The sequence below is a fragment of the Mustela putorius genome, unplaced genomic scaffold (assembly GCF_011764305.1).
Source record: "Mustela putorius furo isolate JIRA1106 unplaced genomic scaffold, ASM1176430v1.1 tig00000450_pilon_pilon_pilon, whole genome shotgun sequence".
NCBI classification, from domain to species: domain Eukaryota; kingdom Metazoa; phylum Chordata; class Mammalia; order Carnivora; family Mustelidae; genus Mustela; species Mustela putorius.
In genome coordinates, this window is record NW_025421385.1 from 10,016,101 (window position 1) to 10,040,971 (window position 24,871).

The 24,871-nt window shown below is 45.1% G+C and overlaps 1 protein-coding gene across 10 annotated transcripts in view; it reads right to left on the reverse strand.

Annotated features, from left to right (window-relative positions):
• The window catches only part of ARID1B (AT-rich interaction domain 1B), a 439,186-nt gene that overhangs the window by 27,635 nt on the left and 386,680 nt on the right, over positions 1-24,871 (reverse strand). For 6 of the 10 annotated variants that reach the window (XM_045080143.1, XM_045080136.1, XM_045080137.1 and 3 more), the window contains 4 exons: positions 15,835-15,980; positions 8,615-8,724; positions 7,724-7,882; positions 1,285-1,494 (listed from right to left, as the gene is read on the reverse strand). In XM_045080143.1, coding sequence (XP_044936078.1) covers positions 1,285-1,494; positions 7,724-7,882; positions 8,615-8,724; positions 15,835-15,980 — 625 coding nt within the window. The remainder of the gene's footprint in view (positions 1-1,284; positions 1,495-7,723; positions 7,883-8,614; positions 8,725-15,834; positions 15,981-24,871) is intronic. The other 4 variants (XM_045080139.1, XM_045080144.1, XM_045080135.1 and 1 more) reach the window with 3 other exon arrangements.

Here is a 24,871-nt window from a genome sequence, read left to right on the forward strand (position 1 = left end):
AGGCCAGGGGGTCGGGGTGCGGGGAGAGGTGTGCGTCTTGAGCTCTCTCCCCACGGACCCAACTCTCAGCCCTTGGTCCGTGCTGTGTGACTTACCATCCGTTTCTGCAAAGCCTGGAATCAGGCCCTGCCTGGGCTGCACACCGCAGGTAGGATGCGGCCCGCCAGGGACGGCTGAGAATAAAGGCCTCTCCTGCCTCCCCTAGAGCCACACAGCACTGAGACCGGGGCGGGCCCTCGCTGACACCTGTGCACGAGGGGACTCACTCCGGGATGGTCGGCGACCCGTGGTACCTGGCTGGAACGTGGGCTGCCACAATGCATACTAGACCACAGGGGCCCACAGCTGCTCCTCTCCCTGATCTGGATAGGAGCCCAGGGACGGGCAGGTTTTTAAAGCTCCCCGAGTACTTCTAATGGAAAAGCAGGCTGAGAGCTGTTGGTGGATGGGAACAGTGCGCGTCTCAGAGCCAGCAGGCGGGCCGCACCTACCCTAGGTGCCCCTGAGCCACATGATTGCACCTCACCATTACAGCTTTCTCCGCTCTTGGGGCTGATGCCCCCTGTATTTTATGGGTATAGAGAAAGCCACAGCCAGAACAAAGGGACAGCACAGTGCCCAGCACGCTGTAAGCATGACTCTGGGGACACCCTTTGCCTGTTCCTCTTGCAGGACACTGTGTTCCGAACTAGACTCCTTGTTGAAAGCAGCGCCAGAACCAGTGTGAGGAAGGCACGGGCCCCCAGGGTACAAGACAAAGCCAATACTGGCTCCGAGAGGCCAGGGCAGGGTCGGCACCGCACAGCCCTGGCCCTCTTACTGTCCGGGTACTGGGGACGTGCTGCTGGATACAGGATGTCGTTTTCTTAATCTACTGCTCTGGACAGAGGGAGAGAGCCAACTGCATCTACAACTGATCCAGACAATTAATTTGGTTACTTGCGAAACATTTCTGGAGTATTTCCTGTGGCATCTTGGCAGAGCCCACGCAATTCTAGAGCGGTCAGAGAACCTAAAGGAAGATCTAGCCCAGCTGTCTGACTTTACAGATGAGAACAGAGGTGCACAGAAATGGACCGAGGTCACCCTGCGAGTTGGTGGCAGGGCCAGGGTCCCAAGCTCTAGTGTTCTCCCCTGCAGCACCCAGACATGGAGCTAGGAGCTAAGCTAGGCTTAGCTTTTCCTTATGGAAGGAAAAAAAACAAAGTTTGAGTCTGCACAAAGAACCCTGCAGGGAGACCTTCTGAATGGTGTCTCCTCGTGGGTTCACTCATGCGCTCTCACCTGTGCCAAACCTCCGATCTCTTTGACGCAGACGTAGAGCCGGAACAGGTCCAAGGGCTTCTTGCCCACGGCGGGCAGACTCGAGACGGGCGAGCCTCTCTCTTCCATGAAGGTGAGGTATCTGTCGACCCATAGCTTTCTCTCTGGCTCATTCCCCAACTCATACACCTTTGTGATCTTTTCCCCAGTGGTGGTGGAAGAGCTGGACTTCTAGGGTCCAGAAAGAACATTTGGTGGGGGGAGGGAGAGTACGGGCAGGCAGAGGGAAAAGGGAAGAAGGTGAGAAGAAAGTAATGAGCTACCAAATCCAAGAAGAGAAGAAATTTAAAAACTACTGCTATCACACAACAATTAGGAATGAAGGCTACTAGTTCAGGCACAAACTATACATTTTCTTATAATTAAGACTTTACTTTGACTTTAAATAAAGGGCCCAAACTCCCCCTTTATATACTTAAAAAACAAAAACAAAAAAACCCCCAAAACCTTTTTTTTAAAAACTTGATTGATAGAAGCGTTGAATCCCAGAAGGCATGATTCCAACGATACCTCACGTCATTTTTAAAAATAAAAGGGTGCTCGCTCATAGAATAACCACAGTGAATTTAAAATCTCACATGGATGTCATATTATAGAGCCCCCCAAACTATATGGACTCTTACTTCTTATCAAAATAAGAATGGCTAAGGGGCACCTGGGTGGCTCAGTGGGTTAAGGCCTCTGCCTTTGGCTCAGGTCGTGATCCCGGGTTTCTGGGATTGAGCCCCACATCGGGCTCCTTGCTCGGCGGGGAGCCTGCTTCCTCCTCTCTCTCTGCCTGCCTCTCTGCCTGCTTGTGACCCCCCCTTTCTCTCTCTCTGTCAAATAAATAAAAAATACCTTAAAAAAAAAAAAAGAATGGCTAATGTCTGTCCTCATTAAAATGCTAAAGCATATGGAGGAAAGCTGATACGGGACTTGCCAGAAAATTTAAGGTAGGTCCCATAAAGCCCTGTGGTGTGGGTTTTATGCTCATTTGCAACCTTTACAGACTAGTGTCCAGCTAAAGTTCTGGCATTTACTCATGATGACTAGATTCCCTTACTTAAGATTTCTTGAACTTCTCTGCCAAGGCAAGGGGCTCCTAGAGAATTATTTTAACAGACTTCATAGGGAACCGTGCTTTAATCACAAACACATGTGCTATTTCATACTCCCTGAACATCTATGGATAAAAATATACATTTACTTTTACACACATGGGTTTATGGGCTCATGTGGTTTATTCTGATGCTAATTCTTTGTTTTTCTAATTATATCTGATACTAAAATGTCAAAAGTTACTGTTTCTGCATAACTTAAACCCACCTTCTGGGTTATGGGATCTGGGAAGGTTAAGACTTCTGGTCCTAAACAGCCCAAGTGTCTGTTTTTCTTTTCTTTTAGGTCTTTATAATTGTAACAGTGATTTGGGTACTTGCAGTATGTGCAACTTCAGGGTTATTGTGAAAAATTACTTCTAAATTCTCAATAAAGATTTCCTTGGAACAAGAACTGACTTCATTTTCTTATGTGTATTTACCAGCTATCATTTGCAGTGGATAGCTGTTATTTTAAATGGGAGTTCTTCTTAACTCTTTTCCATTATATTTAGCCTAACAATTTTAAATGCATAGCTGAAATTTTGGGGGGTTAAATAACATGACTGCCACTTAAGTTTGAAGTTAAAAGGATCCCCAATAAAAGTAGGACCTCAGAAAGGATGCCTGAGAATGAGACTAACGAAGCTGGGTGAGTGGCAGCTTCTCCCCTAATTAACGTGTACTTCTCTTGAGCTACTGCTGCTGAAATTTTAAGCCTTCAGACTCAGAATTACTGAGGCATAACATCTTTACATTAAACACACAAAAAATGGGTGATACAAGTTGATGTAAATAAAAAATTTAGGGTGGTAAGATAAAAAAAAGTGTGACCTTTTAGAATTCATACTGATGCCAAGGCTAAACAGAAAGTCACTTAAAAATTACTTTAGATTCGAGCTTAAAAATATATACACATATTCATATATATAGCAACACATCCATATACATACTCAGAAACTCAGAATATGGAACACACTGTATATTCAAATGATAAGTTTTTAAAATTTTTTTCCATATTCTTATACCCAAGGAATGTTTGACTAGGAAAATAACTGTCCTACTGGATTTTTACCACATTTCAGAAGTTTTGTCATCACTGATAGGGTAATTGTTATGAAGAGGTTTCTAAATGCTAGTTTGAAAATATTTTTCCTTTTGGGGAGCAATAAAAAATGGGTCCATTTTTTTTTTTAATAAAAATTTGAAATAAGAACAAGAGGAGAAAAGCATTATCACTTAAAATCAATAATAATAAAAAAAATCCCAGCAACCTCCGTACTGCAGTTCATTTCTGAAAAACTGAGAGGTAAAAGTCTGACATTCCATTCAGGGTAAGAGAAGTAAAAGCAATCATTTCAATTTAAAACTATTTTGAAAGGCGCCACCAACATTCTGAATAGACGCCCCACCTGCCACTTCTGGCCTGGTCCCCTCCAAAGCCAGAACGCGGGAGGTTTCTGGAAGGACAGTTAATCAGGACCTGAGCAAGGAGACTCCGCTGCTGTTGTTCCCATTTATGAAGAGTGTATCCCCTACCCTCAGATGGGCCTAAAATAACAGTATACTTAGTTTGGCTACATACATTTTCACTTTTCTTGCCGTTGTTTGTTCAAGGAACCTGAGTTTAATGAACTTCTGAGTATCTCAGTTCATTCTCACAAAGTCAGAAAAGATTAATGAAAACAATGGTTTTTTTAAAACTACATTGTCTTGTTTAGCAGAGCATCGTTTTTACATCTCCAAAAAAGACTTATAGATTTTTATGGCATCATAATGTAGGAAAATGCATCTGTATGAAAGAATGTGGTCGGGACTCAGGTGACGTGTACGGTCCCGGAAGAGGCCTCCCGGGCACCGGCGGCTCCTCCGTCTACATCCCTGTCCTCAGTGTCCCCTGGTGACACAGCTTATAAAAAGCGTATGTTTTATATGGGATTACTGGTGTGCCCTACGTTTTCCTGACTCCCACAAGGCAGGGTCTGTGCTGATTCTGAATGACCCATGGTGACTGCACACTGGAGGTGGCTGGCGTCGAATCCATTCTGTGACGGGGTACTCGAATGGATGAGAAAGGTCTGAGAAGTCTAGCACCCTCCAAGGAAGAATTCACAGCTGTATAAAATATCCCATACACAGGATTTCAGGGAGCAAGGTGCTGAGTGGACGCGGAGGCAATCTAACGAGACTGGAAACAGGAGCGATCATCACGCCTATGGCGGGCGCTTGCCACCTCCACTTCCAGGCTCAAGGTCCGTTTCCTGGCCAACGACCAAAGTCAGCATGTGGGCATCCGAACAGAGAAAAAGGACGTTAAGAGAAACAAAAGTGTTAGGAAATAAAGGTACATACTTTATTGCTGATTAGGCTCAACATGAACTTTCTTTGGCTCAGAGACATTAGCTCTGATGTAACCTCTGGATAGGTGTCATTGGACACTTTCCCCACTGACCTTGGGCCAACAAACCCGCCCTGCAGAAAGACGGGATGACCCTTCCAGGTCCCTGGGACCACCTCGCGCTGCTTCAGTGTTGTAAATACTGTATCCTAGAACCCGAAATTGTCATGGACCCCAGAAAAGAAAAGGGGGAGCGCTGAAAGACTGCAGCAGGACTTCATGGCGCCACAAATGTGTTCCTTGCGTATATTTTAATTAAGTCTATAAGTACAGTTTGCCTCAAATCTTTCAGGCAGATTTACATTTCAGCAGTCTTTACCATATGCCCGGTAATATGTGTATGTGCAAATGTTTGTTTTTATTTTAGAATGTTCCGTAACACAACAATGTTGGTCCATCGCACCCTGTCAAAGCACGGAACATCTTCATCATGTAGTCCGCTTCCGGCCTACGGTGAGACAGGTTTTACCAGAGACACTGGGAAGGGTGACTGAAGTACAGATGGAAGTCGTGTCTCAGAAAGGACAGTCAAATATTCCTAAACTGTGTGATGCCAGCAGTGATTTGACAGCACAGATGCTCTCAGGTCCGCCCTTCCACGATCGCTTGGTTCCCTTCCTAAATTAGCATCTCTTTCAAGGCAAGGACCATGTTCTGAATACAGAGCCTAGCTTGAACCACAGCTCCTCTGTCCCTCTCTACCACTGGAGCCAGAGGCTTGCTTGTAAATTCTTTTTTTTAAGATTTTATTTATTTTAGAGAGAGAGTATGTGCAAGCACGAGCCGGGGGTGGGGAGAGGCAGACAGAGAGGGCCAAGCAGACTCTGAACGGAGCCTGGAGCCTGGAGCTTGGGGGGCGGGGCTCGATCCCACGATCCTGAGATCATGACTTGAGCTGAAACCAAGAGTTGGACGCTTAACTAACTGTGCCACCCAGATGCCCCATAAATTCTTACATATAAAATGGTTATGGTACAGGAAGAGACAGTGTATGTGGAAATATTTAGGTAAAAGGCAAAAGCAGCATGCAGTTTTAAGCATAATTGTTTTAAATCAGAAAATGAAGTCAACAATTCATTTTATTTTTTTCTTCTATTTAAGTAGAAAGTGTTTTTTGGTTTTTTTTTTTTTGGGAATAGAAGTTTCTTTCCTGAAGGACTCATTGTATGGCGGTAGCTAACTAAATTAAAATATCGTAACTATCTCACTCAATCTTTATAAATCCAGAGTCGGTAATGGGGCATTTTTATTTATTTTATTTTTTAGTTAACTTATTTTTTCATAAGGTGGAATTTTTAAACACGTAATATCATCTATTAGTAGTCTAATTAGTATGCTTAATTATTACCTTAAGGTTTTAAAGATTATTATTTTCAACCTCTGAAATTTTTCCCTCCGAGCCAACATAAAAATGTTTAAAAAAAGTTGTAATTTGAGTTCCACCTGTTAACCTGAGAGTAGGCTGATTCAAAAATGCTTTTCTTATGATGAAGACAAAACAAAACGCAACACCGGGGTACGTTATGGGAAAAACACCCATAACACTGGCTGCCTTCTGAGACTCAAAGCCAATAACACAAGGACATCAAAATGCAGGCTTTGCACTTCCCCTTCCTGCTAGTTCTGCTTAACCCGCCCTAGAGCATTTTTCATTTCATCTTGGTTTTTGCAAAAGCGAAACATGTCTACAGAGAAGGTAACAGCGAATATCGCCCTTTCTTCCTCTGAAAAGGAAAATGCTGGTTATGCTAGAGCTCCACATGAATTTTACAAACATTTACTGGAACCACCAACCCTTCAAACCTTCAGCTCTATCTGTTTAAACCAGTGAATGGATAATTAATAGCAGCCTTCTTTTGGGGTTTTGACTAGATTGCCAGATTCTGCACATAGTCTTCTTCCCTCCAACTTGCTTTTCCTGAGCTGTACTCTTCAATACATCGTCTTACAAAAATTAGCGTGTTAATTAAGCCTTCTTGGCAAGTAATTGCATGTTAAGTTTTTTTTTAAAACAGATCTTTTGATTCCCTATATGAATGTAAAATAAAGGTTACTACAGTGCCATTCCTATTCTTTTTTTTTTTTTTTTTAAATGGCACAGAATTAATTTCTTCAGTAGGAAAATGAAGACCAAGCTCTATGGACAGAAGAACATTAAGGCTTAAAAATAAATTCCCTTATAGGTACGTTACCATTTTTTTTTTAAACGTATCATATGGAAATCAACACTTAATTTCAAGACGATCAGCAGTCTTGCACAGGAGGGAATTTTTCTATCTCCACTGATTCTAATGTAGGTACATATTATTAATCCAAAAGTAGCATTCTAAATATTCACACGTGGTAACATTTCTACCATTTTTCTGTTAATTTCTGACAGGTGGATTGAAACAAAGCAGGGCTGATATTATGCTAACCTGTGCCCAGAGCATAATATCTCTATTTTCAGGTAGGCAGTTTTTGAAATAAGATGTTTCAGATACAACAGCCCATGAAAGATTTAGGCCAAAGGCCAAATTTGTCATTTATTCCGTGGCTGCTATTAGTTCCCATGTAAATGGAGAAGTAGCTCATTCTGAAGATCTTTATAAGTGCACAACAGATCAGACATTTAAACAAAGTCACTGTGTGAAGGAGTTTGGACCCAGTAACACAATCGCATGCTTCGTATAGAGGTGTTCTTTTATAACACCGTTTCATTACCAGAAATCAACTTCTATGATTTACATAAATGTTGCTCATTTCGTTACTGACATAATTATCAAGAAAACCCTTTCATGGATAAATTATGAAGAAAAAGTCTTATAAAACAAGTAAATAAGCAAGCATTAAAATAGAATTAATTAATTATCAAAAAACCCCAAAAACAAAAAAAACAAAACAAAACAAAAAACCACACACAAAAAAAACCAGAGCCACTTACAGGGCTTGATGGAGTCTTTGGCCAGCCTGGGCTGCTAATGCTATCGCTTTCATCTCCATGAAATGAGGAGATGCTAGCAGAGCTGGGGGACATTGGGGAAGGGACTGGCAGGTTGCCGGGGGTTGGGGGCTGAGAAATACCCTGAGAGCTGTAGCTATCCTGTGGTAGAGGAATAAAAAAAAAAAAAAAAATGACAAAGGTAGGGCAAACTTTATTTAAAATAACGAAAAGCACATCCAGTTTAACACACTAATTTTTATATATAATGGATATATATAAAGACATGGACAAACACACAAAAACACACACATATAAAGGTATTAAAACAACATTCTTAATTAGTATAATTTGGTAAGTTTGCTGGATGCTGGATAAGGCCACTAAGCCACCATGCTTACTTCAAGCTTACATGGAATGCTAAGCATGGGTTACCCCTTATGAAAGAAAGAAAGGAAAAAAAAAAGCTGTTCACCTTATTTATCAAATAAGGCAGGAAAGCAAAATATTAAGTATGTTGTTGTTGCTGAGGCGGCCAAAACAGGAAGCTATAAACTGAAGGCAGAGAAAATGGCTGCAAGTATCAAAACCAGGCAGGACCCCTTCCTTCTCCCCACCCCCAGAGCGCCTCTCTCCGGTGGGTCTCGTCCCTCCGCCCCTCCCCCACGCCCGTGAGTTCGATGCCGTAAGAACTAGTAACTTTCAGATCCACACCATGGAGGGGGGAGCGAGGGGAGAGCGAGGAGAGCTACAGACGTGGTGCACGAGATGGACGCATGCGCGAGAGAAGAAACCAAATGGCAACAAAAGTGGAGGCCGACACCAGTGACCAGAACACCACGGCAGCTGCAGCGAGGCAGGCCCCACACCGCGTGCAGAGGAGAAAGGAAGTACCTTCGACTTGCTCTCGGGCTGCGGAGTGCCTTCTTCTTTCCCGTCGGCCTTGAGGGGCACGGGCAGCTTGGAGTCCCCGGGAGACATCATATCTGCAAGACCCATAGATGCTAATCGAAAACAGGAGAAAGAGTTTAGGATTATACATGTGAGGCAGCGGGCCGTGCTCCTGCTAACCCCAGTTACCGAGACCCGCGTGGGACACCTGAATTTGCCCTGAAGGAAGAAGAGAAGAGAGATGATAATCGGGAGCACACCGCTTCTCTGAAACCTACACAGCATGGCATTCTGCCAGTCCTTTTGTAACTTAAAAAAAAAAAAAAAAAATCCCAAAGACAAAAGGACCACAATCATTTACCCAACACCCAAGCCCCTGAAAGGCAACTCGTGTCAATATTATTTTTCCAAAATTACTAACAGCTTTAATAGAGCAGGTGCGAGGGGTGGTAAGTCCAATGTTTCGGTGGGTCATCGGGTGTGAAAGGAAATGCCAGGTGTGTGCATTTTTTACCAGATGACTGGAAGATTTCGTGCTTTCTTAATGTCCTGCATTTACAGAATCTACAGTTTGTAAAATCACTTGACATTTTCTATTGTTTCATTTTAAAGGCTTAACTAGCACACGTAGCCTAGGCTGCAGTCATGGAAAACAGTCATAACAAGTGACTTGAAAAACAAGAACCAAAATTAATCTTCGAAGGACAGGATTTCTAATGATTTTACAACGGGGCCGGTTTCCTTTCAGTCTGGGGCTGTGTGTACACTTATTAATGCCCAGCAGGCGCTCAAATGCCCAGGTCAGACCCCTCAACCTGCTCAAGAGTCAACGTCACAATTCCCGGCAAAACTCACTTTCTACGTCAAAGCTCAGAAATTCAATCAAGGTCATCTAAGATTTGGAAGGAAAGATTCACCAAGGAACAACTGATTTGTACCCATTTATTACGAACACGAAGAGACATTTCAGAGTTAAGAAGGAGGGTCTGGCTTTCTTTTTAAAGGAAGAACAAGGCTACAGTAGGGAATCAGCGTAGACATCCGGGGACTAACAGCTGAATTTCTACAGAACCCCACTGTGACAACCATCTGCACGGCGCTGGGCTCGGAGCGCGACACCAAACAGATGTGTGAGGGAGACGAGGATGAGCGGAGAGAATGAAGAGCCTTGTCAGTGAGTGAAAGCCAGCAAACATTCCTGTTTCAACACAAAATAAACCTGAGGTTCTATGCACAGGCCCCGTTCTGCACTCTGCAAACAGAAGTGCTGGCTCCTCCCAGGCAGTGCGTGTGTTGCATAATGTGCCAAAAAAAAAAAGAAGAAAAATAGAAAAAGAGAAAAAGCAGCAGCTTTAAAAAAGGCTCCACAGATTGCCCACTACAAAATGATTATTGCACATATTCATGTATTACTATGTTTTAGAAAATAATTAGTTTTAATTACAGCAGTGAGAGAGCGAGCAGGGCTCTGGCGAATTAGCTGGCAAGCTTTGCGGTGCTAATTTGCTAATATCGTTAGCATCACGGCAGGTTGAGACCAGAGGTCCTGCCAAAAAAGCCGACCCTGCCACGTGCCCAGGAGTCCGGCGGTGCGCTCGTGGACGCCCGGGGAAGCGCCCATTTTTCCACGGGACGCTGGTGTGCGGGTCCCAGCCGGACCGCGCCCGGTCAGCCCTTGAAGTCATCACCACGCACACAAATCATAATTGGGATGTTTTTCTTTCTTTCTTTCTTTTTTTTTTCCAAATTACTTTCAATACTTAGACTTTAAGAACTGGAACAAAAAGCTTTTTCAAGTGATGCAGCTGCAGAGAAAAAATCTATTGGGATCAGCTAAAAATGCTGTTATTTTTGTGAATGTGTGAAACCTCAGAAAAGCAGCTGAGAGAGACCGCCTCAGGACCGCCCCGCTCACAGCCCTGGGCTGCTTTCATGCAGTCTTCTCTCCGGGCTCTAGCGCTGGGGGAATTAGTAAATCTGTACACTGAGAAACACCCTTTTTAGAAGAACAGAAAGGGGAAAAAGAGCGGGACGGGACGAGTATGGAAAGAGGAGCTTCTTCAGGGAAGTCTGTGTGTCGTCGCTAGTTATGCACAGAGCTGTCACACAGGAAGGACAGCCATGCCATCCTGAGAATGTGGCAAAGTCACGGACACGCGGCTTCTATGAAGGCCTGCCCCTTCAAAGTTTATAATGAATAGTTCTGTTAGCATTTGTACTAAGTTATGCCTAAATATTACTGTTGAAAGACAGAAAGTAGTAATATTTGTGTTCGTGCATTCAATGTGTTAACATATCCATGAACCATTTTTAAGCATGAAGAGGTAGGCCAAGGGGTATCTGGGTGGCTCAGTGGGTTAAGCCTCTGCCTTCGGCTCAGGTCATGATCTCAGGGTCTTGGGATCGAGCCCCACATCTGGCTCTCTGCTCAGGAGGGAGCCTGCTTCCCTTCCTCTCTCTCTCTGCCTGCCTCTCTACCTACTTGTGATCTCCGTCTCTCTGGCAAATAAATAAATAAAATCTTAAAAAAAAAAAAAAGACGTAGGCCAAGATGTATTATTATAATGAATGATAATAATTTATACTGGCTTAAAAAAATCAGATTCAGATGAAGTTAAGCATGTATGTTGGTTTAAAATTCCCCAAACCTCTTCACTCTCTATTATATATTTTTAAACGGGCATTTAGGATATGCAAGTATAAAAAATGGTCAAAAGTGGCACTGCTTTATTATTTTGGGAGATAAATAAGGACAGAATTGCGAGTAGTAGTGTATTTAGTACTCTTGCCTTACACTGCAAATTTTATTTTACTAAGTGGATCATAAGGTCTTTTCTTACTGTGGCTTTTTCTATTCCTTTTGTTGAAATGCTTATTTTTGACTTCTTACCAGAATTCTCAATGAATCACTGCAAAGCGCTATATGCCTCGCAGGGCAATGACACTCCAGGGGCACTATTTTTTTCTTCTCCTTTCCCAGAAGAGAGAGACCACCACTGTTGTAAGGATGTGTTAAATCAAGGCCCCGTTCTTTCTCCTGTTGACATCAGTAATCTAGTATGTAAAGTTCAGACATAAAAAGGGGCAGTAAAGAACTCGGGCCTGCAGAAAGTGCTGTGTGAGTATTGTAAATACATTTCAAGTGCTAGCCTCTGGCTTTACCACTGAAATTTAAGAGCTAGAATGATTTCCTAAAGTAAGTGTGGGTCAAGGTCCTAAGGCAGCCATTCCACCCTGGATTTAATATATTCAAGAGGAACATAAAGAACATATGGTGTGAGCAAAGCTGAACTCAACACTCGCTCTTCTTGTTCAGCTTTCTTCACTCAGTCTTCCTACAAGGTGGCCAAGTCACTCCCAGAAGATGCAGACGTGCGACCAGAAGCACACACGCGGTTCGTTCTTTTCACGGTAAACGACAGAATCTTTTATTCCTTGTTTCGGAAAACACAGGAGGGCCTGTCGACGTGTACACATGTGCGGGCAGGCAGGACTCTCTTTATATGGGGCACACAGAGCAAAGCACCGTGGACGTGACACGTACGGAGGATATGCGAGAAGCCTGGCAAGAACCTTCCGAGCCCTGGCCATGACGTACCTCCACAGGGGCAGCGAGAGCGCGAGGCACACCACCCTCACTGCCACCCGCGCCCCCTCTCTCCGGACAGGCAGCCCAAGGAAACATGCGGCCTGAGCACACCCAGCACGCCCGCTGTGCTCTCAAGAAAGCCCCAGCTACCGACCAAGTCCGGCGCTACCAACCGACTCGGCATAATCCCAGTCTGCATTCTGCCCACTTAGAGAGAAAAGGTTTTCATCTTTTATTACACCTTCCATATCTTTGATCGGGGAGGGAGGACAGCAGTCCACCGAAAATCATTCACTTCAAGCAAGCAAGCAAGCAAACAAAAACCCCAACAATCTTAGAAACCACTTGGACATCCAACCGTCAGCAATGGTGCTCAAGAGCCAAAGCGTCCTTAGAGAAGGACCCTGAAGTCTCAAGACGGTCACCACCTATCTGTCTGGTGGATGCATATGCGAGCCATGGTTTTATAGCTTTTTAAAAAAATTTCAAAACAGCAAATTATCTGGTAAGCAGCTAATGCCCCACAAGTGGGCCTGGGTTCTGCCAGGAGACTGCTGAGCCGAGTACCTCCAAATCGGGGTTCTTAAGCTTTAGAGAGCACTTATGAAAACTACCTGAGGCGTCTGTTAGGAGCAGAGATTTGTGCACCGTCCAGAAATTCGAAATCTGTAGTTTTAACAAGCATTCTGGGTAACACGTCGTTCTTGATTTTTGAGAACACGGAAGAAAGCTGTCGATCCCGTGGTAATGAGCTTGCCTTTTTCCCTCTGTGAGGGTTAACGGAGCTAGTCTGCCCCATACTGGTAGGACGTCAATGGGACACTGCCTGTGGGACGGAGCCGTGGTAGGTTGGCGGAAAGATCTGGAATCCCGACCGGGCTCTTGTGTAAGAGGAAGGCCTGCCTACAGGAGTATATGGCTGTTCCTTTACTATCTGGAGGTTACACGGATAGAAATGCCCTATATTTTGCAGAGCGGCTTCTAGTGAGGCAAACTTAGAGCCACAGATGGCAGATTTTCTGGAATTTAGATGTCTTCTCTGAAGATGATGGTTTATATGAAGACAAGCATATAACAAATGAATATTATGAAAGGAAACACAAAGAAGTATAACACAGCTAATAACACAAGGATTAGAAAAGGACGTATTTAACAAGGCTATACGTGACTTCTACTTTTGCCCACTGCATTATCTAATTCTAATCTTTTAATGCAAATAATTTTTTTTGAAAAAAGCTCCTTTAGAGGAAAAAAAAATCCCCCCCACTGCTTAGCACCCCACATTTCCTGCATTTTAAAATGAAGAAATAGTTGTCACATTCATACTCACACTGACTCCATTTGAATAATTACTTGCTCACTGAAGCCTGTAACAATTTGTCACTACACAGGAAGATGTGTTTTGGCCCTGAACCCCATCTATATCACAACTGCCTGAACTCTGCAAAGAGGATGCTGGGATTCCAGTTGCATAAGCTGTCGAGGTTCAGCAAATCCCACTGCCAGCCCTGGACATCAGGGGTGCTATCTGCACCTTCTCCAAAAGTGCCCTTACACAGAGAACACATTCTGCCCTTATCACTGGTCACTGATCCACATGGGCCCAAAACAAGTAGAGTGATGTGATGATGATTGAAGCCATCTGGGGCCCAACTCTAGAAAAAGTCAAGAGCACGCCTTCAGACCAAAGCCCATCAGGAGCCAGTCGGTAATTTTATGGGTTCCTCTGCCACTCCCGTTTCCCTCAGAGACTGTAACATAGAGACGGCAGCTTAATGGGCAACTATCAGGAGACACACAGTATATGCTAACTCGTTAATATTCTTTGGATGTGCTAGCTAGATGACTACTTTCTATCAGGGTGCATTTGATGGATAGAGCTGGAATAAAATCACCTAAATGTGTAGAGGAAAATTTGATAAATGTCTAAATTATTAAAAATTCAATGTTTCAAAATACACAACACAATAAAAAAAATTTTTACTAGCCCATACTAGACTGTGAGGCTAAGTAGCCTCTCACTGAACAGGTTTCCTCTGCAGGAAGTAACGAAGAGCTGCAGTATCTGAATAATAATAATAATAATAATGATGATAATAATAATAATAATAATGAAAAGAAACCCTCTCTGTGAATTTCCATTAAATTGGTTATTCCCCAGGAACACATAAATCTTCTTAGGCAGGGCACGGTGCCATCTTCTTGTGGTTGGTTATTTTTGTGGCTCTGGGGTCCAAAGGAAAAAGGGAAAAATGAGTACTGCTAATAGTAGGTGAAAATTTATTGTGCAGTTTCAGTGCTCTGAAGTAATTTTATTTCAACGAGCCAGATGAAACACGTTATGTCGTAACCCAAATACACTGTTCCCTGGGACAGTGCTGAGAAGGGAAGGGAAGCTTCCGGCTAACAGACCGCCGAAGACTGTCCTCTTTCATCTCAAACGTAACAACACCCACCTCGCTGGGATGAATGACCAACAGCAGGAAGGACTATTCTAGTTATTTTAAAAACCTTCCATTTCGCCACTAGTTTCATTCTTCCTCTTGCACATACTTTTAAAGAGGCGTAATCAGGGAAGGGCACTATTCAATGAGACCCTGGAAACCAACAAGTCAGAAGCTCAGAGAAGATGCAGGCCCAGCCTGGAGCAAAGAAACAACAGCTTCTCGGGTGACCTTTCAAAGTCCCAAAGGTCAGAGGGGTGGCGAAAGGCAGAGGAAATGAGAAAAGGTAGTAAGAAAGGGCCAGGCCTCTAAGTCCACGGTGTTTCCCTAACACATCATGAAGCCTCACGGGGCGCACACAACCGGCTACACGGTGCTCTGTATTCATCGAAGGCGAGCATCCTCCCTGGGACAGCGCCAGCCCCTCCGACAGGCATTAGAAAGTGACAGGTCCACTACGACCCACAGTCTCTTCTCATCTCAAGAGCAGCGCTCCTCAACTGCTGGGCAGTGAGGGGCGTGGGGAGGCAGTTCAGGGCCTATGGAATCTGAGAACACAGACTCTTGGCACAGGTGTAGACATTCCTGGTCTTTCCACAAACGCATCCCCTTACTGCACTCACCGGACGGGCTTTGGTAAGAACGCAGTTGTTGACATCACCAAGGGGGTTGAAAACGTTAAACACGATGGAAAATTTAAAACAATCCATTAAGAAAATAATAGAGACTTTCTCACTGGAGATGATCTGCAAACAGCGCTTACGAACAACTATTTCCGGGTATGTATTTCAAGGTGAAAAAGTACATCAATGCCCCTGGTTCTGCCCTTCAATCCCTCCTCCGAAAGTTGAACTCGCACTGAATGGAGCACCGGTTTTGTCGGGGGATCTTCCAATACTTCGAATGTTGCCCCATGAGAAGAAGAACTCTGCGTATATATCGCTGTCCCCAGGGTCACTGGGAACGTGCTCACCCACTACAAAATCACAGAGGCCGCGCAAGTCATTCACACAAAATATAACATGATCCTCACGTCTTGAAACGTTTACATAGATTGAGCAAGTTTCCAGGCAGCAGACAAGTTGAGTGTGTCCCCCTTTGGCCCACTGCTCGGGCCGTTCACCAGTGCAGGCCTGCGGGGAGGGGGGGCGGGGAGGGCAGCTCCCAGAGCGTGGGGCTGACGCGGTTACCTGCTGAGCTGTTCACCATGTTGGGCGTCATGCTGTAGGGGGGTGCCTGGGTGTTCATCAGCCCAGAGCTGTTGTTCACGGACTGGCTGTAGGGAGAGCTGGAAGCCATAAGTCCACTCTGATTCATGCCGGGAAAACTGCCTTGCCTGTAGGAAGAGAAAGCACACGCATACATATGCTGGCCACGGACACCGGTGGCACGTCACCCGGGGAGCCATTTCTCAGAATGCATCTAGGCGAGGGGCGGGGGCCACTATTTTTCATGTTCGCTTAAAATAACTTATTTCCCGGAAAGAGGGCTGAACTACTGCTAAGTAATTATTTAATCCACTGTGTAAAAATTCCAAATAATATAAATTCCACAAATAAATTATACATTTTGAATCATGTCAAGTGTTCCAGGTTATGATTTATATAGAGGAATATAAGCAAGAAAGGGAGAACTTGAAATAAGAACAGGAATTACAAAAGCAAGCAAAATTAATTTCTAATGTTTAAGAAGATCTGACTCTGTGAGCATTACTTAGTGTCCTCAGATCAAAATCCAGAAGTCAAGGGATGAAAGTCAAATGGGCAGTTGTGAGAAAGTTACTTAAAAATTCTTTCTTCGGGAACGCCTCGGTGGCTCAGTGGGTTAAGCCTCTGCCTTTAGCTCAGGTTATGATCTCAGGGTCCTGGGATAGAGCCCCGAATTAGGCTCTGTGCTCAGCAGGGAGCCTGCTCCCCCCCCACCCCCGCCTCTCTGCCTGCCTCTCTGCCTACTTGTGATCTCTGTTTGTCAAATAAATAAATAGAATCTTTAAAAAAAAAAATTCTTTCTTCGACCTAAATGTTCTGATAGAATGAATGTGGGAGAAAACATTTCTAAAACCCTTCAACTCTGTTACTTAGCATTCTGTAACTAGGTACTATGAAACACACACCAATATCCCCATATTAACTTTACACAGTAAACACCAGACTTCCACTTCTTTTTGTAGGCTTTCCTGGGACAGGAAGGAAGGGAGCTTCAACGGGCTGACAGGGTCCCTAAGGGTCACCCTTCCTTGACTGTAATGCAGACTCATAAATTTACATTTTGGTGATTTAGTTTTGCTAGTTTTTTCTGTGTGCTCTGTGAAAGACAAACTTTGCACTCTTGCAAGGGGAAGAGGGTATTTCTTAATCTTAAGGGGACACCTGTGGCACAAAGGCATTTCTCTAACTGCTGGAAATGAGACGGGGAAGAGGGGAGGTTTAAATTGCATGGCGCTTTAATTCTCGCAGGAAAATTACAGGCAGAGAGAAAGATGAAGGCAATGTGACAAAATCTGTGAGAGCCTCCAGTCGTACTCAAGCGTCTCTTACATAAATAGTATACCTTGAGAAAATTTTCCCAACTTTTGGCTACCAGTGTTCCTTCTTAAGAGAAAAACTAATAGGAAGGGTAAAAATCCACACTTGGAATTATCTGTTCCAAATATAATATGAGTACAAGCCCCCTCCCCCAGCCTCCATTAAGCTGTCATCTGATGACTTTCCATGTATAACAGTAAAATATTTTTGAAGATTCTTTAAAATATTAACAGAAGTCATTTTAAGAAAAACCCAATATACTATTCTTTTTGTGTAGCAATTTTCAATGGATTCAAATTCCTGGCTGGTGGAAAAAGTTCAAACACAGTCCACTTGGGAAATTCCAAGTATAAGGGTTTGAGTGGGCTTTTTTTTTCTTTTAAATATTACATCAACCATTCAGAGAATTCCTGTCCAGACAAACACTCTATGATGGCTTAGGACGAACATTCTAGCAAGCTAAAGACTAATGGCGTGGGTGTGGCTCTGGGAGAAAGGAATGTTACTTCAGCCTTGAATTCTGAGCTCACTGAAGTGCCATTTGGAATAACTACAGACTGCTGAATCCAGATTATAATACCCACTGCAGTTCATTAACAATGTATCTGAGATCATTTGACGGCTTCTGATTAGGTCGTCAAATACTTCTAAATGCATTGCCCCACAGCTGGCAACAGTATTTCTTTATGGTTAGGGTCTTAACATCCAGCATGAAAGTGGTTGGCGTTAATTCAAGCATCTTAGGTTCCCCTTCTGATGTGCTCTCATTCAAACAAAAGACAATCTCACATTTATGTACCTGTTTTGAAAGAAAACAAGAACAAGAGGCACCTGTTGGGGCTGCTCTCCCAATTCTGCAGCACATAAATCATCTGAAGAGCGTCCTTAACTTAGGAACAGGTTGGGTTTTCTGAAGACAGCTTTCAAGTCTCAACCAGGGGTGACCTGTCCTTCAAGATCCAGGTGCAAAGGCCACCCCCTTGGCAAAAGCCGGCCTCACTCCCCCACCTGGAAGCCCTGCCTGCCCCTGACTTTGCCTATCAGAGCCCCCTGCACTTTCTTTTGGGTCTTCTAATAATTTATGGTGTGCATTGTGGCTCTTTTGGGCACGTATGTCTCCGAGAGGAGCAGCTACTGAGCCTGCCCAGCTACTAGAGTAATACTTGGTAAATGAACTGGTAGACAACGTTGTCACCCGAGTACACAGGCCTCAGGCCACCTCTTCAGGCTTCCCCCAAACTCAGTTTTGTATGTGCTGTGACTCCCGGGTGCACGGAACAGTCGGGTCCTTGAGCATGCTGGCTTATAACTTAAGCGGCAAAGAGAATCAGAATAGAGAACCCACCAGGCAGGCTCCTGGTAACCCTAATCTAGGATTTCTCTCCCAAGTCTGCACTGTCCACTTGCAATCACCGTAAGATAATGAAGGTATGCATTAGAGGGTAAAAACCAAACAAACAAACAAACAAAAAACCGTTAAAAGTAACAAGAAATTGAAGACGTCGTGCTGCTGGCTACAGTGGTCCTTGATGAAATCATGCCTGTAATTTTACAAGTTTGGTCTTGACTCTGTCATACTCACACTTTCCACGGTCACTGGGATCTGGGAGCAAATCTCCTCAGGTCTCTGGGCCCGTTTTTGCATGTGACATGCAGCGACAGATAACAACGGTAACTGTCATGACTTCTGAGGCCCTAATAAATGCACCTGGCCCAATTTCTAGGCATTGAACACATTTAATTTTTTAAATTCCTGGAGGAAGGTTGGTGGGATTATGCTTACATACCGAGAAAGAAAAAAGGATCAGAGACTGAAGAAGTTGCTTGAGGACACACAGCTAGCAGGTGGCAGGAACAGAATGCCTCAGGCCGGCTTTCAGTCCGTGTCCTCTATCGCTTTCTCCATGGGATCCCTAACGCTGCTAGCACTCGATGAGACATGGCACAGGGAGCCCACTGTATACCTTCCCTCTGTCTGCTGTAGCCATCTGTAGTTGTAGACGGCTGACAGATACAAAGTAGAGCTTTTCTTTGGGCTTCCTGAACATCTGCTTCCAGGAAGGAATTTCACAGGTGTGGCGGGCCCCTCGGGTACCCAAGGAGGGAAGCAGCTGAGAACGACGGGAGTCTTCTCAGGGTGGCCGTGTGTGGCCATGAGCACAGCACTTGGCCATCTGTCCAAATGGGGGGAGACAGCCAGTCCTTCCATCATCGCAGAAGAAACCCTATTCATTATTGCTTCGGAAACTACCCGCCAAGACTGTTGGTAATTCTGGATAAGCAAGATGGGCTAATACTAAAAAAAGAAGGCTTTCAATACACTCTGCTGAATGTTGCAAATTGAGACTATTTTGTTTTGTGGGAGGAAACCTAACAAGGCCGCCTCTCTGACTAAGTTGAGCGCCCCAACTCACTATGGCGCGCCTAACAGGAGAGGGCACCAGGTGCGGCTAACAGAAGAGGGTTTCTGGGGCTCACGACAAAAAACTTCTTTGGTTGGGCTGACTCCTATGACTTGGACCACAGAGACCTCAAAAGAGGGCCCTTTCCAGAGCCAGCACCCACCGACCGCTAAATCCCTTTCTGAGCACAGCAACACTCAGATTGCTGCCAACGGCATCAGGACAGTCGAAGTCAGTCACTCAGACACTCTCTTTTTCAAAAAGAAACAGGGCAACACGACAAAAACAGGTAAAAATGCAAATGGAAACAAGGGCAACACTGTCCACGTAAAACCCTAAGATGTAAAAGCAGAGTGCCCTTCCTTGACCTTGGGGTGTGAACTCCTGGGCTATCTGTTACAGGTCTACGGGCTCAGATAGTTTTTGTTACAAATTACTGCTCGCCTGATGCCACAGGTTCCTAACCTGCGCTGGCTGTGGCGATAAATGGCCAATAACGTCTCAGAGGGGACCCAATAAACATTCGAAGTAATGTCATGTCAGTGCTTCGTGCTTTGCTGCTAGCAGGCCGCGTGGGAGGCACGTGCACAAATGGGCCAGGCCCCGTGCTCCCCTGGGCCTTCCGCAACACAGCACTGGCCCCTAATTTCTTCCAAGTCAAAGCATGATGTGGGGGTTGTTACTTGAACACGTGGACCCACAAATTAATTAGAAGAACTTTACTGAAATCAGTCTTTGGTTGGGACTAGACATAAATGTTTGAGATCTGTCACTCGATGACAAGAACTAGGTTATTATAAGGAGAATAATTCAGAAGTGGAGCCTGTACACCCATTTCCCTAAAGCACTTCTCATCCTGCTTCTCAGTCTACACACACACACACACACACACACACAAGTGGTTTTTTTTTTTTTTTTTTCTTAATAGATCTTCCTTTTATTCACTTTGGAGATTTCTCAAACATTACACATTCATCTGCAAACAAAGAGCTGGCTTTGGGGAAAAAAACCCAGAAGCAAACACCAATTTTAAAGCGACCATTTCCAGTGGTTCACGGTGAAGGCAGAAAGGGGACTACAGTTTCCAACTACAGCTTGACCCAGCGGTTAAACGCACCAGTATGAAACGCTATCAAGGGTAACCGCACATTTTTTTCTAAATACCTTGTTTTAAAGTCAACTACAAGAAAATTTAAAGTAAGATCTGTATATGATTTTGGTGCTTTACAAGAATATTTAGGCCACATTGTTTCAGCAATCACCACTATTTTTTCTCAACAGTGACAGACAGGGAAGTGTGAAATGTGTAACTTGAATGTGAGTGGGTTTCTGATGCAGCTCTTTTGAGAAGGGTCGGGGCGGAGAGAAGAAATGCTTTGGGACCAGATGCCACAGGAGGGGAGCCACGTCATACAAAGTCCTGGGGGCAAGCCGCATGGAGAGAAGCTGCACGCAAGTGCCAGCATACCCACGGGAAACATCATTCTTGAGTCATGTTCACCAGGAACATAAAGCAGGGCGTGCTCCACTGGAAAACGGCACGACTGCGTACAGATCTTTCTCTACGTGGACTGTCACTGTGGATGCAGCTGGAGTTACGTAGCCAGCAAAGATTGCTTACTGACAAAATTAATTAGGGTAACACCAAAATTTGGAGCACTTTTCCACTTAAACCCAACAGTCATCAGAACCAGGAACCTAATCTTTGCAAAGCCCAATTCCAGCAGAATTTATTTTTAGAGAGTTCCAACTGTATGTGTAACACTGCACAGGGTGCCCTATTTTCAATGATTTAGAAACAGAAGCTGTCTTCACATGTGCCCGGCATTGCCGGAGAGCACGCTCACCCTGACTTACACCATGTCTCCCCCCAAGCAGTACTGAGGACAAATTCGGTCAAAACTATTTTAAAGATTTTATTTATTTGACAGAGATTACAAGTAGAGAGAGAGAGAGAGAGGGGAGGAAGCAGGCTCCCCGCTGAGCAGAGCCCGATGCAGGGCTCGATCCCACGACCCTGGGATCATGACCTGAGCTGAAGGCAGAGGCTTTAACCCACTGAGCCACCCAGGTGCACCTGGTCAAAACTATTTTAAATCTAATATCTGAAGTGGGAAAAACACTGCTGGTACCCCCAAAACAACATAATCAAAACAGAAAAGCCAGCCAACCATGCCCAGCCCCTTTCCGTTGTGGCTAATCCGTTGCACACCTGAGACAACATGTGCACTAGCATATTTTGGTGGCAAAATAATGCTATCGGTTCAACAAGCGAGAGACTCAATCCTGGGAAGGTAAAGTGGCAATTTGTATCTTTAAAACCAAAGACGACATGGGGCCTGGGTGGCTCAGTCCGTTGAGTGTCTGCCTTCGGCTCAGGTCATGATCCCAGGGTCCTGAGATCAAGTCCCACATTGGGCTTCCTGCTCAGCAGGGAGCCCGCTTCTCCCTCGCTCTGCCTACTTGTGATCTCTCTCTGGGTCAAATAAATAAAATCTTAAAAAAAAAATAAACCAAAGATGACGAAGAGAAGTGTCAACGATTTACAAACAGTAGATTCCTGTGGAAATACACAGCCACGTGTTATTTTAAAAAGACCTAACAACCGTACACCTTTTGCTCAGGGAGACACGGCAGAAATAACTAACATTAATCAGAAACATCTTGTCTTTATTGGTAGTTACAATCACTTGTTTGAGACGAGTATTTTAAGACTGTATGGGCGGGGAGGGGGCAGGAGGAGCACAACAACAGGAGGGCCAAGCGGAGACACAAGTCAAATCGCCGGAGTGGATGGCCACGTCCACCTGCGAGCACGCTCTGTGGAGGAGGCCGAGGTGGGAGCATGGGGGAGCCTGCAGTCAGGGAGGTCAGGAAAGTTCCCTGAGAAACGGATGCTAGTCCCCCCCGTCCCCTCACACCTCATCTCTGGCCAGATCAGCGGGATTCACTCGGGTGAGGAGAGGAGAGGGCACCCTGGCTCAGGGGTCTGGCAGCAGGGGCAATTGGCAGACTAGAGGGCGTGAGCGCGGAGAGGGACAGAAGGGCCGTGTCCCCCGGGGTCTGTGGGGTCCTGTCTGTAGGCTGGGACAATAGGAAAGAGACTAGGGGTTGTTAAGCAGGAGCAATGGCTGAAAAAGATGTGTTTTAAAGACATTGTCCCCTGCTGTGGATAGGAAGACACACGGGCGGTGCGAATGGACCTGGGGCCGCAGGTGTGCAGTTACTCCAAGAGCTGGTAAGAGAGGCCAGGAGGGCATGGCACAGCCACTCTCAGAGGCACATTTGACAGGACGGGGTGAGGAATGAGATACTGGGCAGAAAGGAGAGGGGCACTAAGGTGTCTCCCAGGTGTCTGGCTTGCACGAGAGGCTGGGTGAGGAGGCAGTCACTGAGAGCTAATGTCACGTGGGCAGCAGGAGGCTCAAGTCTGAGAAGCAGAGGGAGAGTTCTAGAACTCATTTTTGCTTCCTGTGCTCTTACAACCCTTCTCGAGTCTTTGGTTTAACATATTCCCTCGTTGTGAATGCGATCCCTTTCGAGGCAGCCTGTTCCCTTCCAGAAGGCTGAAAAGTGCAGGACATCAGCCACAAAGCTACAGCAGTAATTAATCACTTTCCAGCAGCTATAAATTAATAACTTCCCAAACCCTTTGGTCATTGATACACTTCAGTTTTATTTTTTCCTTTGAGAATGGGCAAAAAAGGAACGTCGCTTTTCAATAGCTCGATGAAAAAGACCCTTTTGACAGAGGGGCTGTGGTAACGTTGTTCACTGGTCTCGAGAATGGTCTCTGGAGTGGGTGCACAGTGCGCGGCAACCCGCGGGCGAGCTGTCCCTGGCGTGTCCCGGCCGCGGCCCGCATCACGCGCGCTGCCCTCCCCCCCCACCCCGGGCACCTCGGCCTCTCAAGCATTTCTCCGGGGCGTCTTCGCCTTTCTCCCAAGAGCTGTGTTTTCACCATGCATCTTGGGGAGGCGGTTTCTACTACGCAGCGAGGGATCCGCATATTCCATCTTGATTTCCTAAAAGGCTCTAACACCAGGAACATCTTTTTCCTTTCTGTTCACTGCTTCATGCAGCCTTCTCGGCGGGATCCAACCTGTTATCAGTCCTGCTCCTGGCATTGCCGCTAAAACGCACCTGTTGTGCAGTTTCAAGATTAAGTCCTTGTCTGCCTCAATGCAGGTACCCCCTTTCGGTTTTCCTAAAGCCGCTGACGGATTGTCACCTTCTTTCTCAAAGCAACCAGGAGAACAAATAGAGCTGGAGGGTTTTGAGGCGAGAGACTTCCCTGTCAGGGTGTGAAGAAAATGTAAAAAGCGTTTGGCTGCCTGAAGTCTGGTAACTGATAACTGAGAATGTTCTCTTCATCTCCACGTTGATTTGGGGTTGGTAAGCCCATTGTTCTGTGATTCCGAAGAACTGCTGGCAATCAAAGACTAACAGCAAGTCTCCCTTCCTTCAGAGACTGCCTGTTGACTCCCAGCACACAGGCTGCCTCAGGCTCAGGGCAGAGACCAAAGCCCTGGAGGCAGGTGTGAATCCCCAAACCTGTCTCTTCCCCGGAAGAGGAGGACCCCAGGACTCTGTGGGGTCTGGTGCATGTAGCTTCCCACTGGGTCCTGGTAAGATGCAGATCGCACAGCTCCCCGGAAAGGAAAACTAGTTGCCAACTGAGGTTGCCCACAGAAAGAAAACAGTGCTCTTTTCTGTGTTATGTCAGAGATCTTTACTTAAAAAAAGCTAATTTTGCAATTATGATACCATTAAGAAAAGATCTTAAGTAATTCCTAAGGAGGGCTATTCCTTTTCAGTGATGGAAGCACCCACCCTTTACCCTAGGACATCCCCTTTCTGGGCACAAGGTGTAGGAGAGAGAAACGTCAGAGGTACCAGCACCACAGACAGGTGCACAACAGCTTGACAAATACTGAGGAGCTCCGCCACAGCGCCCATCCAGAACCAACCCGAGTGATACCTGGGAATGTGGTCACGAAGAATGCACAGATCCTGTCTGCACTCACAGACTTCTTGTACCTAAAGAGCCAGCCTATCGCATGAAAAAGAGAAAGAATCCAGGTCCTGACATCTCCATCTTATAAACTTGCTAGAGTGATATTCTGTAAAGCTCTCAAACAGAGAATACACTTATCCTGGCTCCAATGCCAGGAAATATTCGGTATAGTCATTTCTAACTTACAACAAAATCATCCTAAAATTCTTAGATTTCCTGAGCTGAAAGCAGCACTGGCCCACAAAGTTACTTCATTTGTGAGGCAACACTATTCAAAATTAGA